At 42.6% G+C, this 17,722-nt stretch overlaps 1 protein-coding gene across 2 annotated transcripts in view; it reads right to left on the bottom strand.

Moving 5' to 3' along the window:
- ACER2 (alkaline ceramidase 2) overlaps positions 1–17,722 on the bottom strand; it is a 46,193-nt gene that overhangs the window by 9,098 nt on the left and 19,373 nt on the right. The window contains exons 4-5 of one of the 2 annotated variants that reach the window (XM_037797425.1): positions 14,434–14,571; positions 312–449 (exon numbers count right to left, since the gene is read on the bottom strand). In XM_037797425.1, the coding sequence (XP_037653353.1) occupies positions 312–449; positions 14,434–14,571 (276 nt within the window). The remainder of the gene's footprint in view (positions 1–311; positions 450–14,433; positions 14,572–17,722) is intronic. The other variant, XM_037797426.1, reaches the window with a different exon arrangement.

The raw sequence follows: 17,722 nt of genomic DNA, 5'->3' as shown, positions 1-17,722 counted from the left end.
TAGGCTCAGGTTTCAGATTAGGTTTTCAAGCTCCTTAATGCTTTAATAATGGAGCTTCAGGTAAGAGACAACAGACTTTTAGCATCAAGAATTAGGTCATTTTGTCTGGCTAAGTCTGCTCCCTGGAGCCGATTCCGTTTTTTTACAATACTTTCCTTTGCTTGTGAAATGTCTAAGAGTCTGTGAGAAGAGAGGCAGGCTTGGGCTCTGTTCCATCCCAACTGCACACCTGTGCACCTTCCAGGGCGAAGGCACCTGATAGCAAGTGCAGGCACCTGGCTCGAGCCAACTCCCCCCTAGCAGAGGCTTACCACACGCAGTGCAGGTAGGGGAAGTGGAAGGACGACAGCAGCTCACAGAAGGCCCGGTCACTGATCCAGCAGAAGAGGGCGAGTGTCCACCAGAGGCCCGAGAAGAGGCCCAGCTTAAATACACGCACGTTGTCACACCTGCACAGGGGAACCAGAGAGCAACTCGCTGTCAGCCTTGGTTTCTGCCTGCCGCGTCAGCCACTTGTTCTCTGTCTCCCTCACTGGTTCCTGCTTCTCCCCAACCTCCAAGGCACTGGAGTTCCCCGGGGCTGCTTCCCTTCTCAACCTGCAGTCACTCTCTGTAAGCTAATCTGGTTGTGTGGATTTGAACGTCACATGTACACAGATGACTCACACAGTCATGCTTCTCAGGCCTCTCTCCTGACTTGAGACTCTATACCCAACTACCTTCTTGACATGTCCACCCCAAAGTCTAACGTGGATCTAAATCTGACATGTCCACAACAAGCCTCTGCCCCACACCCATTCTTCTCCCAGTCCCCTCCATCTTAGGACAAGGTAATTCCATTCTTTCAGGTGCTCAGGTCAAAAAGCTTAGCATCATGATACTCTTTTTCACACACACACACACACCCTCACACCCTCCTCATGCAACCCACCAGCTCTACTTTCAAGACAGATTGAAATATGTGACCTTTCCTCCCCACCTCCTCCACCAGCACCTTGGCCAAGCCACCATCCTCTCTTGCCTGAATCACGGCAATCGCCTCCTAACTGGTCTCCCTCTGCCACCCTTGCCTTGCAACACTCTGCTCAGACGCCGCCAATGCTTTCTCCTTGACCCAGAGGGAAAGCCAAGTACATACAAGGCCACAAGGCCCTACGGCTCCAGTTCCCGGTGCCCCTCCCAGTCCTCTCCTGCAGATCCTTGCTGTTTCTCAAATATTCCAGCATGTTCCTCCAGGGCCTCAGCACATGCTGTGCCCTCTGCCTGGAATGTTCTTGGGGATCATCTGCTTCAAGACTTTGCTCAAATGTTGCTCAATGTTTTCTTAAATGACCACCGTTTTTAACAACTGCAACTTATGACAACATACTGAAGCAACCCTTCCAAAATCCCCCTTCCTTCCTTTAACTTTCTCTGTAGCAATTATAATCCCTCTGGCACACTCTAGGTTTTACTTATTTATTTGCATGTAAGCTGTTCATTGCTGTCTCCCCAGCACCCTCAAATATTTATTTGCTGAAATGAAGGAATGGGACATTACACGTACTAGGACGCAATGTTTTTCTAAAACAAATCCAAACTGCTCAAAATAAATTTCTGTTGACATTTCTCTTCCTTGTTACCGAGTGCTCATAAAGTGGGCGACTTTCATTCCTGGAGAGGAATGCCAGACAGCAGGTGGCCGAGGGGCCTGCCCTCAGGGGACCTGCCCCTCCACCCGGGTCCCAGAGTCTAACACAACCTCTGCACCTGAGAAGCAGCTTAATGTAAATGTGCTGAACGAACAGACACATGCCAAAAGCTTGACTTCCTGGTCAGTCCCTTTCCTAGTGACCTGACAGAATTATCAGCAAGAGCATCAATAAACACAGGATGTGGCAGCAGGTCCAGAAAGACCTGCTCAGAAAATGAGCCAAAATATTCATTTGTAGGAGAACCAAATGCACCCCCCAAAATTTTTTTTGGAAGAATTAACAATCACTATATTCCTAGACAGTGACTAAAACAAACAGGTTAAAATTGTTACCCCCCTCTCTTCACCACACTCAAGCCACAGCCTCCTTTCAGTTCCTTGATCAGCTCACCTTCAGACCCACTGTTCCCTCCCTCGGAGTGCTTCTCCCCCGTTCACCCCATCTTTCTCCTCAGCTTCAGGTCTCAGCACCAACATCACTTTTTCACACAGGTTTCCTCTGACACCAGCCCCCACCACCAACATTTAACTTAGGTCTCCCCCCATTACATTCCCATTCTCCTTCACATTTAGCACAGGCTGAAGTTACATATTTATTTGTGCAATTACTTGTGTAATATCTAGTATTAAAACTAGTCTGTAAGACCAATGAGAATAGGAACTATACCCGTTTTATTTGCTAAAGTACATCCCACTGTCTAGCAATGGTGCTAAACCCGGAACAGGCATTAAAAAATGGTTGCAGGCCTCTCGCTTTTCTCACCTCTGTTTTTGTGAGACTGTCTGCATGTTCCTCTCACATGTATTCCTAATAAATTTTCTGCCTGTGCTGTGCCCTTAAGTTCTTTGTTGTGGCATGGCCAAAAACCTGGAAGCCAAAATCTGGCACCATATTTTGGTGAGCCAGCCAGGAGCCACTTCTCTCTGACCGTCCGACTTGTAAGCCATGGCTATCGATCGGGAGGCTTGGCCACATGGTTTCGCTTTTTCTTCTCACTTGGCTCATTGCTATCCACTTCTATGTCCTCATACAACTCTGTGTCTCTAGGAACCTAGGGGCTCTGATCGGCTCCCCCAGGACATAAACTCGGTTCACTGTGAGCCTCCGGCTCCCTCCTCGCAGGTGACAGGAGCCCATCCCCTCGCCGTGCAGATCCAAGGAGGCGCAGGGCAGCAGGTGATACCACCCTTGGGACCCGACTGGGGGCTTCTCCCCGTGTCAGCAGGAGCCCAGTGGAAGCCGAATCGAGTCCCTGTGTCTCTCTGTCTCTCTCTCCTGTCAGTTCTCCGAGACTTGCCCACACTCTCTCTTTCCTCCCCTCTGGGGACCCAGACCCTTCCTCCTGCTGGATCTGTTCCTCTTTTCACCTCTTCCACAGAGATCCTCTCCCCTCTCTCCACGAGAATCTCCCTCTCTCTCCTTGTCTGGCTTTCAGTGCCTTCTGAGACATTCCATCTTTTATAACACAGAATTCTGGGCTAAGGATTCTTGTACCAAACAAGGTGTTGTCTTTGACATTCTAGGGAATCACCTCTGGTCTACAGTCATGAAAACTGCCTATTTTCCAACGGGAGTGTCTCCCCTCCAGGCCCTAATTGTTTAGCCTCTATTGAGACCCTATGAGGCCGAATATAAAGCTCCCCTTCTAGAGGATGCTCACTTTTTAGCCCTCAGGAAACAGGAAACTGGGAGGACAGTTACAATATCATCCACCAGTCTGTAAAAGACAGGGAAAATAGTCAAAAATCCCCTATGCCCAGATGTTTATAGCTTTCTAACAAGATAAAGACCTAAAAAAGACTTGTTGCTTGTGTTATGCCCATTCCCAATTTCCATTAGGGGAAAAATCTTGATGATCCCTTTTTAAAACTTGTTTGGTAAAAGGAACAAGAAAATGTACCACCATGACAGTTAACTATGATAAGCTAAAGAAATCACTCAGGAGAAAGTAGAAACCTCGGGGAGGCTAGTGGAAGCCCTAAAATGGATACCAATGTCAGCCCGGACTCCCAGGAAAGTCAGATTTTGCTGGGCACCCATTTCACCAGCCAGTGTGCCTCTGACATTCAGAGAAAGTGGCAAAAGCTCTCCATGGGCCCACAACTCCCATTGATGACCTACTAAAACTGCCAAGGAGGAAGAGACAGTAAAGAGAGGTAAGCAGAAGACTAGGGAGCAGGGTCAGCTTATTGCAGTCGCTGTTAAAGGTGCCCTACCCCCTCGAGGTCACACAAATCATGGTTCTAAGCCTCAAAAGCCTCACTTCAACTGTGGGTCAGAGAGTGGGGCAGAGAGAGTGCCAGAAATCTCAAGACCACCCTCGACTTCAGGACCCACCAGGGCCTTGCCCTAAGTGCCACCAACATGGGCATGGGGCCAGGGACTGCACTGTCTCCCAAAGGCGGGGCAGGACGGCAACCCCCAGCCCTGCTCCCAGCAAGTAAAGACTACTGAGGGTGCCTGAGGTCGCTCATGGCTCTGCTGACTTCACATCTGATCATCAACCTAGAGGAGCCTTGGGAGACACTCAATGTGGCAGGTAAGATTATTAATTTCTTAATTAATACTAAAGCCACTGTGTCCTGAACTGCCACTCTGGACCTACCTGCACTCAGACTGGCCTAGTTATGGGAGTTAATGATAAAACCAAAACTTAAAACCTTCACCACCCCTTTCCTTTGTAGGCTTGGAGACCTTCTAGTGTCCCAACAATTTCTCATTGTCCCTGAATGCCCCACCGCCTCTTTTAGGGAGGGATCTTCTTCACTCTCTGGCGGGCACCTCAGGACCGGCAGGCCAGGCTAGTGTTTAACCCCTTGTTTGCCCTGAGGCCCCTACTAGATTGAGGCCTCCTGGCATGCCAAAGGAGATCCCTAAGCAAATAAACCTGACTGTATGGGATAAAGGCATCCCAGGGTGAGACTGCCAAGTAACACCTGTCTGCATTCAGGTTCTCGGTCCTAGATCTTAAAGACACATTTTTTTGTACCCCTCTTCACCCTAACTCTCAAAACTTATTTGCTTTTAAACGGCAAACCTCAAGGACTCAGTGTTGTCAATGTTCATGTAATATCCTAATACTGATCTGCGTGATATTAGATGTTAGTCATGGTTTTAGTTCTTTGAAAAGTTACAGATCATAAAAACAACTTAATTCAGCTTTTTTTAAACATGGAACCTAGGATAAAGAATAAAATATTAATCAGAAAATAAAAAGTATTTGCAAAGTCCCTTAAAGGACTAGAAAAAAACATGAAACTATTAAATTTCCCCACCTGGGAAATTCCTACTATTCTCTTAAACAATTAGGGCTTAATAAATCAAACGTTAATCTTAAAGCTTACCCTTATGAAACTTATTTCTGTAATAGCAAAACTAAGCCTACTTATAATTAATGCCTAAGAGTCACCCCCAGAAAACTTCTTTCGTTGCTCAAATGTGCTCTCTCTAAGCCAAACTCTACAAATAAACTACCTTTCTCCTTACGTGGGACATGACTTCCAGGGATGTAAGTCTCCCTAGCAATGTGAAACACAACTCCCAAGGATGAGCCTGGTCCTTGCATTGTAGGATGCCAAGCCCCAACCAACAGCATTCCTGAAAACTCAAAGGAATGCCTTGAGTTCTGTCTTGCTCTGGCTTCTGTTCAGATGGTGTACACAATTTCTCACCCGTTTGTTTCCTCCAGATTAGAAGCTTTTCACGACAAACTTCTTGCCAGAGACTATGCTCCTGTTCTCCACACACAGACAGCCACCATAGTAGCACAGCCAGAGACTTCTGTGCTCCCATAAGTAGGGCCTGCGGCCCACTAACAGTTTGAAGCAGCTACAAAAGATGGACCATCGGCCCAAATTCCCTTAAGATAAGGGGAGTTAGAAGTCTCTGAGGGGACGTGACATAGGGTTAGAATTGGGGCAGTGGCTTGGCTGAGCAAAGGGCAAATTCCCAAAAGCAGTCAGGCCTCAAGGAGAAAGAGATCACCTGGTTCACCAAAAGATCCCCATCTGAGTGAGTCATCTACGGAGAAGGGTAGAGCCAACCCACCCAACCAAATGCACTATCCACTGTCAGGCACCATCCTGGAGAGAAGGGAGGGTGGGAGAAAGCACCAGACACGGAATGGGGAAGGGGAGTAAATAAAACTAATCTATAAAAGCAAATGACCCCGCATTGCTGGGGCCTCTTGCCTCTGACCTTTCCTTTCTTTTCTTTGCGAGAGTACCCACATGTTCCTCTCACTTGTGTACCTAGTAAATTTTCTACCTGCTTACTCTTAAAAAAAAAAAAAAGTTGTTGAGTGAATGGATGAAACAATGAAGTGAAAGGACAAATTTAATTGGACTCTAGTGACCTTGGCATAAACTTTATTTTTGATTTTTTTAATAAAGGGAACCATATTGACTGGGCACCAAATTCTAAAAGTCCATGGTAGTCACTGAATAAGGCAAAATAAACAGGCCTCTTTCCTTACAACTTAAAAAAGTAAAAATAAAAACTGACAAGAACAAATATGAGCAAATACGTAGACAATTAACCTGGTACAAGAGGGTCCATAAACACTTGATACAATTAAACCTAGAAAGTTAGGCTTAAGGTAAACACAGCAGAGCAGAGAGCAGTATGTTGAAGCGCAGTGCATGGAGTGGGGCAAGAAGTGGAATGTCAGAGGTCTCCCTTAGGATCAGGACAGGGCTGGGCTGCAGTCTACGAAACACGGGAAAGAAAAGTACTGCAGGGTCAGGCTCTTGAGCAGCCTGTTAATTTTGCTTCGTTTCCCCAGAGGAGCAAGTCCTGCTGTAATTCTGACCAGGCTTATTTGCACTTGCTCCAGTAAGTTTTGGGGAGTTTCGTTTGTTTGCTTTTTAAATTTATTTAAAAAATATATAATATAAATATATATAATAAAATGAGAAATTCTCATAATTTTTAAGTATGTGATTCAGTGGTATTAATTACTTTTACAATGTCACGCTACCATCACCACCACCTATTACCAAAACTTTTTCATCACCCCAAACAGAAACTATACCCATTATGCAGTAACTCCCCATACCCCCAGCTCCCAGCCCCAGTAACCTCTAATCTACTTTCTATCTTTATGAATTTGTTTATTCTAGATATTTCAGATAAGTGGAATCATAATGATATTTGTCCTTTTGTGCCTGGCTTATTTCAATCAGCAAAATGGCTCCATTAGGTTTTATTCCCAGTTTTCAGGACTTATATCGAAATATCAATAGGTTGATTGATATTGACAGGAGAACAAAATCATATAAATAGAGGGACCCTATTTTATAACAGAAAAATCTGACAGAATGCCTACCATTTGTTTTCTTCTTGACCCTTTGTTATATTTTCAAAATTGTTTCTTGGTTAACAATAAAATCGCTCCTATATTTTAAAATAATTTAAATGCAGCTGAGCCACTTTGAAATATGACTTAACACTGCAGCAATGTCAATAAATCTCAGGTCATGACCCCAAATCATAATGAAATTTTGTTTTTGTGAGGTCTGAGAGAAAGTTCAGAAAGGACAATGAAAATAGGAAGAGACTGGAAACAAGCTTTAGGAATGAAGGCTAAAGAGAAACCAAAAACAACAAGCAGTCTCTTCTGTATTTCCTCTGAGCCAAGGGAGGTACGATGAGAAATGTTTAGCTTCGATATCAGAAACTACTACCAAACAGGTTAAGATACTGGAAGGAAATACAAAGAGCAATAAGGGCATCCTCTTCTCCGGGAATGTTTTCCAAGCAGTAAACAATAATCTCTTCCTTTCCTTGTTGGGCCTCATGGTGACAGCCGGGACACAGCAGTAAACATGGGTACTTCACCCCTGCCTACAGAAGTCCACATGTAGAAGAGAAGACACTGACCAAAGCAACAACACAAATACACTTTTAATTACAACTGGGTTGAGGCCCACAAAGGAGAAGTTTAGGGTGCTGTGAGATGTAAAGTGTTGAGTCAAACCTGAAGGGTGAGCAGAAATTAGCTGAGGAAGGCCAGAAAGAAGGGGCAGTATGTACAAAGGCCCTGGGGCTAGGAGGAGCTAGGCCCACTTGCAAGGTAAGAATGGCTCAGGAAGAGACTGCCAGGGGAGCTCCATGTGGGAGGTAAGTCTGCAGGGGCAGGCAGGGGCCATGTCAAGGATTTTGATCTTTAACTTAATGTGAAATTAATGTGAACGAATAGAAAAGTGACCATGAGCAGGTGGGATGTACATGGGAGGAAGAGAGATGAGCCCCAGGTTTCTGACCTGAGCAAGTCAGTAAATGTTGCTCTCATTTATTATGAAGGAAAAAATTGTTAAGAGAAGCAGAACTGGAAAGGACAGCTCAGGAACCTGGTTTTGTACAAAGTGAATTCAAGGTGCCTGTCAGACATGGAATCAGAGATGTCAGGCAGGCAGCTGATATGTAATGGTGGAGTGTAGAAGGAAGGACTGGGCTGGAGACAAACAGGGGAGTCGTCCATGTAGGTACAGTAATCTGTACGGTATAGTACAGTAAAACTAGGGGAGTAGGTGAGATCTTTTAGAGAGAAATACAGACGGAGAAATCAGTGACAAAGGGATCCCTCCATGGAAAGGAGCCTACATGGGAGACTGAAAAAGAGCTTCACGGGGCTGGTAGGAAAACCAGGAGTGGGCAGTGTCATAGGAGCCAGGGGTGTAAGAAAGTTTCAAGGGTGTGGGTGTTAACTGTAAAAACACAGCTGAGAGAACAACACACAGAAGATACAGGAGAGCTGAAAAATGACAACATGCCAAGAGGGCTTTGGGTATCAGCAGGGGCAGAAGCCAGATTGGGGTGGGTTGAAGAGTAAATGGGAGAAGAGGAAAGGAAACAATTTTTAAAGAAGTTTGACTGTGATGGACAGGGAGATAATGGATGGTGGCTGGAGAAAGAATGAGGATCGAATCCAGATTGGGTGTTAGAGAAGATGGGAGAGACTCAAACATGTTGCCAGTCTGATGGGAAAGACCCTTTAGTGAGGAAGGGAAGACACAGAAGATACCTTTCAGGAGTGAAGCAGGTATAGGAGAACGGAGGGAATAATCAATAGGAAAAAGACTGACCTAGACACGGAGGAGGGATACTTCTTATGATTCTATAACCTGTTAATTTAATACTGAAGACCAATTAGCTGTAGTGATAGCTGGCTCTTCAGGGGCAAAAGATTTTAAGTATGGAATAGAAATTATTTGTGTAATTTAGTGTTATGGGTTGACTTGTGTCCCCCAGAAAGATAAGTTCAAATTCTAACCCCTGTGACTGCGACCTTATTTAGAAATAAGGTCTTTGAAGATGTGGTTAGTTGAGATGAGGTCAAACTGGATTAGGGTGAGGCCTAATTCAATACGACTGGTGTCCTCGTAAGAAGAGACACAGACACAACAGTTAGGAAGGCCACGTGAGGATGGAGGAGGCAGAGACTGGAGTGATGCAGCTACAAGCTACGGAACACCAAGCACTGCCAGCAAGTACCGGAGGCTAGAAAAGGCGAGGGAAGATTCTCCCCTACAGGCTTCAGACGGAGCGAGGCCCTGCGGACACCTTCATTTTGGAATTCTGGCCCCACTCTGGTGAGACAATAAATTCCCGTTGTTTTAAGCCACCCAGTTTGTGGTACTTTGCAATTAGTAGGCCTAGGAAACTAATACATTTACAAAGATTAGAGTATTAAAGCAAAATACGTTTCCCTTTTTAAAGGTCACAGTTGTGAATCGGAATTTATTTGAAATGTAAAATAATCTTCCCTAGCCACCTGTCTTTGCCCATTTTCTCTTGTTTAGGTATTATGAATTAAAAATATTTTCTCTTTCCTTAAGCTATTTTTAAACAAAATTATAGGCTAAAATGTATTATTAGACTCAAAAGTCAAAATGAAACTGGACTACAGTGAATTCTCAAGGAACAACACTAAGCTAAGTCCAAACAATTCTATTCAATTTAGGCCTAAGATAAACCAGCACCATTGTACTGAATGCTACAAATGTAATCCAATTCAGAAGTCTTCATTGGCAACTTAATTCTGTGTTTTCAGAAGAGCTTCAAGATCTGTTAGTATTTGGGGTTGGCTAGAGCAAGATGTAAATGGGATCAGAGTCACAGGGGCTGGGTCCTCAAGGTCCATCAACCCTGCAGAGAAAATTCAGTTCAAGTAACCCCTCCACCAAGGTATTTGACAAAGAATTTCTTGATATTAAAGGTAAAACCCCCCAAACAGGGGAGAGAATAGGAATAGGTATGTATCTCTCTTTTAGGTTGATTTAGCTCTCCTTGCATAAAAGTAATGTAACATGTTGGAAGCAATGTAGTCACGTTAGGTTATTTGTTTTTCTTATTCCTTTGTTCTGGTTTTGTTTGAAATGTTGCTTTGTTATAGTTTGCTTGTTTTTTAATTTTTTGATAAATAAAGTTAAAAAAACTAAAAGTAATATAAGAAAAAGGAAAGGCAACAAATATTTGTTGAGTATCTACTATGTATCAGGTACCAGACTAAACACATCTTATTTAATCCTCACTACAGGACTGTAGGCTCTAAGCACTATTATTTCCCATTTACAGATAGGGACAATATGTCCTAAGTAAGTGAAGTAAATGGTCCAGAGTTTCCGAGTTACAAGTCAAAATCCAAACTCAGGGCTCTCTAGCCCTGATCCCTCTATGTGCTCCACCAAATGGATGGATTCTCAAGGAATCCTATGATTCTATGAAAAGAAAAGTTATTAGTACCCAGCAAACAGTTGGGGTAAATTTTGAATTTCCAGAGGTAATGGCACTATGGGGAATTCAAGGGTCAACAAAGTATGTAACATCTAATAGGGAGAGAGAAGAAAGGAGACAAGTATCCATATCTGTAGGGAGAATATTCTAAATACAATGATAAAAGTACAAAGAGTTTAGGAAGTCAGGAATCCTATCTGGCTGAGGAGATAAGAAGGAGTCAGTAAAAGTCTCATGAAGAAGGTACATCTGGGTTGGACACTGTAGGAGGGAAAGGACTGACAAAGTGGAGTAGTGGGGAAGGGTATCCCAAGGAGTGAGGAAAGCATATGCTAAGAATCGAAGACAAGAAATCACGGAGCAGTTTGGTTGGTCATAGAGCATGCAGAAGGAGCCAGAGGAAGAAAAAGCACATAAAGAAGCTTAGACAATGAGAAGCTCCTGAAGGTTTTTGTACAAGGACAAGGGAGTAACATGATAAAGACCCCTCTTAAGGAAGAGGCCTGTAGGGAGAAGAGACCAGCTAGGAAGCAAACGCAATGGTCTACTGGAGAGGCGAGAGAGGGAGGCAGTAGAAATGGGAGGAGGCGACAGATGAGAGACGCTGCAGAATAGGGTCCATGAACTTTAGCAACAGTTTGAGGTGACAGCTGATGAAGAATCCAAAGATGACTCTAGAATTTCAAGTCTGATAGACTTAGAAAATGTTCATACTACTGATACTTTAAAACAGGAAAGTATTTGGGGAAAGGGGAATGAGGGGGTACAGTGAGGAGATGGGCAGAGCAGAGAAGGTATGTAGACAAGCCAGTGATTTCGAATATTACGGTTTGGGAAGCAGAATGTCTAAGGGGGACACCCAGCCAGCAACTGGACTTCCCGAGAGAGGTGAGGAGGGACTGCAGAGAATCGTATGCAGAGAGATGACAGCTGAGCCCATGAGCGTAAGTGAGACCTTCAGAAAATAAGCAACAATGGTAAAAGACACAATCTTACAGAAGGCCTACTTTAAGGAAGCAAAGGAAGAGTAGGAACAGTCAGAGAAGTAAAGAAGAGCCTGTATCATGAAGAATCATGAAGCCAAGAGAAGACAGCTAAGAGAAAGAAGTCAACGGTGTCAGACTTTTATACCAAGGGCTGTTAGTATAGCCTAGGGAAAAATAAAACGAGGGCACAAAGACATTCACTGCAGAGCTATTTATAACAGTAGAAAACCCAGAAATAACCTAAATGTTCAAAAACAGATTAGTTAACTAAATTATAGTAGATCCATAAATTAGAATTCCATATGGCTTTTAAAAATGAGGACTTAGGTCTATATTTATTTACAGAAAGATGGCTACAATATATTGCTAAGTGAGAAAATACAATTTCAGATTAATTTGTAAAAGAATGATCTCATTTTTATAAAATATATAGTCAGATTTTTTTAAAGATAGATAAGGTAGAAAAGAAAAAAAAAGGCTGGAAGACAAAAAACAAAAGACTAGTAGTCATTAACAATGGATGACAGGTATAGTTATTTTTATTTAGTGCATAGTATGAGCCAGGCTTTGTTCCAAGTACTTTCAAACATTAATTTATTTAATAAGTGATAATTTTCTTTTCTTTTTTGCTTGTCTGTATTCTCCACTTTTTCTACAACAAATACAAATTATTCAATACAAATTATTTTTTTAAAAAAGGGCATTAGTGATCCTTAGGAGAACATGTTGGCCTGAAGATGGGGAAGGAAGCCAGATTGCAAGAGATCGGAGAATGAGTGGATAAGAAGGAAGGGGCAATGAGTAAAGACAACTCTTTCAAAACACCTGGAAGGAGAAGCGAGCTGCAATGTCCTGTGGCTGTAACTGGCAAATGGAAACAGTTACCGCCGTCATCATCACTCAGGAGACACACTTGGCTCAGAGCAAACTCTAGCCACTGTGGCAAAAAGAATTTCATGCACAGGCCTTGGTTATGACAGAGTTTTAGATACATGAGAGGGCAAAAGAACATTTTCATGAAGGGCAATGATTTGATATGAGCTTTACTGAAACCATTCTTCAAAACATAGCTAGCTGGATGGATGCATGTAACTTCACTCTTACTCAGTATTAAGTCTGTTGGGTGATAAGTTGACCAATTATTTATTAAAGACTACCGTTTTTTTTTTTCCTCTGCATCTCTTTGTGATCACAGATTCTGACTTGCTACCCAGAAATAGAGAAAATGCTTGCCCCAGAAGGCTATTACCCTCACTCTTGAAATGTGGAGTTTAAAACAGATCTGTGGTTCCCAAACAGAAGAACAGAAGTGGCCAGCAGACAGAATCACCTGTGCCTGTTCTTGAGGGTGTTTTGCTTGTTTTTAGATTTATTGGGATATGTTTATATATAGTCACATACCATAAAATTCACCCAGCTCAGTGGTTTTAGTATATTCACAGAGTTGTTCAATCATCACCACAATCTAATTTTACAATTTTTTAACACTCTATGAAGAAACCCCATACCCCTTAGCACTAATTCCCCTTTCCTGCTCCTCCCCTCTACCTCCCTATAACCCCCCCCTCACACTCTCTCTTGCACCCCACCCAGACAACCAGGTTCTTGAGGTTTTTAAAATTACAGGTGCCCAGACCTGTTCCTAGGCCTCCAGAATCAAAATCCCTGCAAAGCTAAACATCTGTACTTTCAAAGAACTTCCTAAGTGATTCTGAGGAGTCCCCAGTTAAGATCCATGGTAACGGGTGCACACTAAGTACTCACTACACACCTTTGAGAGTGTGAGAGAGAGAGAGTGGCCAGATTCAAGGTTGCTAAGAACCCTTCCAGCTCTAAAAAGTAATACAAGTGATAAAGTAGTAAGTTGACTTTTTAAAGGCTATTATTGTTATTATTTACTCAATTATCTATTTTTCTACTGAAAAGGACTCACTGCCAGTGTTATTCTCCTAGGACCAACTTCAGCCTGTCTGTGAAATGGTCTCTTTCTTCCCCAGTCCTTGAAGGCTATTCAAAGGCTGCTCAAGTAGAAAAGAGCTGATGGGATCCTTCTGCTGTCCGCCAGCAAGTGCAAATACCTCTTCAGCCCCTAGGCCTTTGGCCCTGCCTATTACTGCTGACAATTAAAGCAACCCCCAGAGGCACAGCAATTGGTAAGGAATGTGTATCTCCTTGCAAAATAAAAGAGAGAGAAACTGAGCAAACACGTTTCCCAGAGCAACTATCATACAAAGTGAAATAGACTCAAGACCTCAGTTAAGACCCTCGGTATCATGGCTAGGAGAAAGTTGTGAAATTAAAATGTATTTTAAAAGCAAGAGCAAAGAAAGAGAAGTGTTTTCAAAGAATACTAAAACAGAGGCAGTGGTTAGATGTATTCTGGTTGGGGCTAGAAGACAACAATTGTATTCACACAAGTGTTAAAATAAAATGTTTCTGGATATTAACCCGAACTCTGAGTATATAACGTCCCAAAGGAAAATATTTACATAAATAGCAGATAGCAAAGGCCTTATCTGACAGATTGGAAATTAGAAATTAAGCCTCAAGAATGTGTCATAGCGAACCAAATTTCACATGAAGTTAATGTTTCCTTATATACAGAAACTCATTTCTCCCCCTCCCTTCCTCTTTTCCTTTTCTGAGTATGAATGCAGTAACTGCTTGAGGGCTTTTCTTTTCCCATTATTCTTGTCATATGAATAAATACCTTCTCTGTTCTAGTGAACTAAGTCTGGGCAGCCTGTCCTAGGTGCTCACCAGGTTCTTGAGATGTTCCTGCTGAGCTGGCTTTTGATTCCTGGGATGTACTGCACCCACTAATCAACTATTTCCCTTTCTGAAAATGAGACTGACATTTTGAACTGACCAAACCATTAAACCTGCCTTCAATCCAACAGTCAGGAACCCACTCTTCATGAAGAGTACCCACACTTGAGAGCAGCAAAAGGCGGCAGGAGCTGGTATGCTGCTCTCGCAGGGACACCTGGGAGGCAGGCAGGAAGAGTGGCACCCACCTCTTTAGCTCCGCAATGAGCAGGGCAGTGCAGGGAACCCCCAGGGTCATCAGAGAGATGTTGTTGATGGCCGGCTTGACAAATGCCAGGCACGTTGTAACCACAGACAGGACACAGACCACTGCCTTGAACCTGCCCCTGCGTCAGAGAGAGCAAAACCAAATCCATTAGCAAAGGAGTTTTTGCTTGCTTGTTTAACACTGGCAAGGCACGGGCCCCACTGGTGGGAACTCAAGCCGAAAAGAAATTCTGCACTTAGTATCAAAGAGTCTTAAACACTTCATACTCACTGGTTCAGTAATTCTACTTCTAGGAATTTATACTTAGGAAATAGCCACAGATTTTCAGAAAATTGAGTCATAAGAATGGTCATCCCAGCATTATTTATAAAAGTGTAAAATTAGAGAATCAACCTAAGTTCCTCAGGGTGAATTATGGATATTGTTCTTTTCTTAATGCCACTTTTCTGTATTTTTTTCAGATGGTCTATAGCAGGGGTTGGCAAACCATTTCTACAAAAGCCAGATAGTAAATATTTTAGATTTTGAGGGTCATCCAGTCTTTAGCACAGCTACTCAACTCTGCCACTACAACCACAATCAGTAAATGAATGGGTGTGGGTGTGTGCTAATAAAACTGTATTTACAAAAAGAAGTGGTGGACCCCACTGGGCCAGCAGCACACAGTATGCTGATCCCTGTTCTACAAGGTGAACACATATTACCTTTATAAGAAAAACAAAGGCCAATGAAAAAAAGGTTCCTGGATTAAAAAAACAATGTCATATGCATCTAGCATGCAAAAGTGGAAGTCCTAGAAAAAATTCTAATAGTGTCTACATTTACTGGCAACCCACATGTCCAGCATGCACTGAACACGTATGCACCTTAGACAAGTTCTCCATGTGACAAATCTTAGAAAAATAATTCATACTATCCTCACACCCTTCAGTGGAGGTGATTTGGTAGAAAGAGCCAGAAGTGGCGACGTGATCCTGGACACGCTTCTTTTCTCACTGGGATTCTCTTTCCTTATCTATAAAACAAAAAGGCTGGACGAGATGATCTTAAAGGTCTTATCTATGACTTAAAATTTAAAAGCACATGATTTTCCTGAAGTTTCTATTATTCCTCATTAGCACAATTTACTTTGGCCAAGAGCCCTGGAACAAGTCAAAGTTAGGATTTAAATGAAATTCCATTATAAAGAAATCAAAGTGCATTGAACCTTCAAAATACAAATTTATCTCTTAAATAGGAAAACCATTTATCATCAAGGGATGGGAAGTCATTGATCAAGCTGCCAACTTTTTGACTGGAATGAACAGGAATTATAACCCTGAACCTCAGCCAGAGGAAAAAATACATATATGGGCAAAGATCCAGGCAGCAATCCTCAGGAGTATTGTGTTTTCTCCCGGCCTTGGCTGGCATCCTTCAGCTACCGAATAAAAGCCTGTGTGCCCCAGCCTAAGAATGAGCCCACAGCTCTGCCACCCCATCCTGGGCACAAGTCCTGCAGAGCCCACGGTAACTTTCAGTGGGTTTGAGGTACATGACCCATGCCAAGACTGCGTTTTTAGATCAGCTAAAAAAATAATTGGAAAATTCCAAATTATATCACCTCACTCTACCCTATGGGACTCAGGCATAGATTAGAGAAGGCAGCAGAATGATTAAAAGCACAGGTGTTGGGTGTAAGTCTCCCTGGCAACGTAGGACATGACTCCTGGGGATGAGCCTAGATCTGGCATTGTGGGACTGAGAAGGCCTTCTTGACCAACAGGGGGAAGCTAAATGAAACAAAATAAAGTTTCAGTGGCTGAGAGATTTCAAATGGAGTCAAGAGGTCATTCTGGAGGTTATTCTTATGCATTATATAGATATCCCTTTTTAGTTTTTAGTGCCTTGGAATAGCTAGAAGGAAATACCTGAAACTGTTGAACCACAATCCAATAGCCTTATTCTTGAAGATGATTGTATAACTATACAACTTACATGCTGTAACCATGTGATTGTGAAAACTTTGTGGCTCGCACTCCCTTTATACAGTGTATGGACAGATGAGTAGAAAAATGGGAACAAAAATTAAATGAATAATGGGGGGGATGGGGGGATGGGATGTTTTGGGTGTTCTTCTTTACTTGTATTTTTATTCTTGTTTTTATTTTATTTTATTTTTTGGAGTAATGAAAATGTTCAAGGGTTGATTTTGATGATGAATGCACAACTATATGACGGCACTGCGAAAAACTGACTGTACACTGTGGGTGATGTTAGGGTATCTGAATATATCTCAATAAAACTGAACTAAAAAAAAGAATGGCTCAAGATCAAAAAACAAACAAAAAAAAGCACTAGTGTTTGAGTTGGACCAATGGACATTATTCAAATCCTACCTCCACCACTTGGTAGCTATAGGACCCTTGTCAAGTAACTCAACCTACAAGTCTGTGTTCCATCACAAAATTAATGCACCCTGTCACAAGAGTTCTTGTAAGCATTAAAGCACTTAATGCATTCAATGTGCTAATAAAGTCCATTATTACTGTTATTGTTACCATCATTTTGAGAACAAATGTTATTTTAAATAATATTATTGTTAATGATATCACATTCTCAGGGAACATCTCACTGAGCTTGTGTTACAATCACCAAAGGCTCCATATAGTACTGTCAAATAGTTCAAAGACAGCAAGCTTGATGAAACACACTTTCTTGAAGGAGACCACCTACAGATACCTCCCGCAGATCAGGTCCAGAGGGTGTGGAGGAATGTGCTTCAAGCAGGCGGCTTAGCCAAAGAGGACGTCCCATGAATGCACAATTCTGCAACCGGCAGAAGTAAACAGAGGTCATGGGCCAGCAGAAAGCCAGGAAGCTCAGCAGACCCCGAAGTCACCAGAGGCCCTTGGTACAAGAGAGCTAGAAATAACTAGGAGCAAGAGGTCCAGCAGGGTGTTTTCTAACAATGATGACAGGCAACCCCTACTGCAGTCTCCGGTGCTGGTTTCAACTTTCCGGCACATTATGGAATACAAGCTCTGAGAGACCTTAGCATCCCTTCTTCCTGTGTTCTCTAAACCAAAATCTAGCAACCCAGTACTGTTGCCATTAAAGTTATTCTAATAAAGTTGTCACTGTTGTTATCATTAACTACCCTTTAAAGCAGTGGTTTTCACTCCTATCAGATCCTATGCCCCTTTTTTTTTATATCAAATATTTGGTAGTAACCCTTTTACTATTCTGAAATGAAATGGAATTTATAAATGATAAAACCTCTCTTCGTT

The sequence above is a fragment of the Choloepus didactylus genome, chromosome 10 (assembly GCF_015220235.1).
Source record: "Choloepus didactylus isolate mChoDid1 chromosome 10, mChoDid1.pri, whole genome shotgun sequence".
NCBI lineage: Eukaryota > Metazoa > Chordata > Mammalia > Pilosa > Megalonychidae > Choloepus > Choloepus didactylus.
The sequence above is the reverse complement of the archived record's forward strand: the minus strand, read 5'-3'. Positions and strand labels throughout refer to the sequence as shown.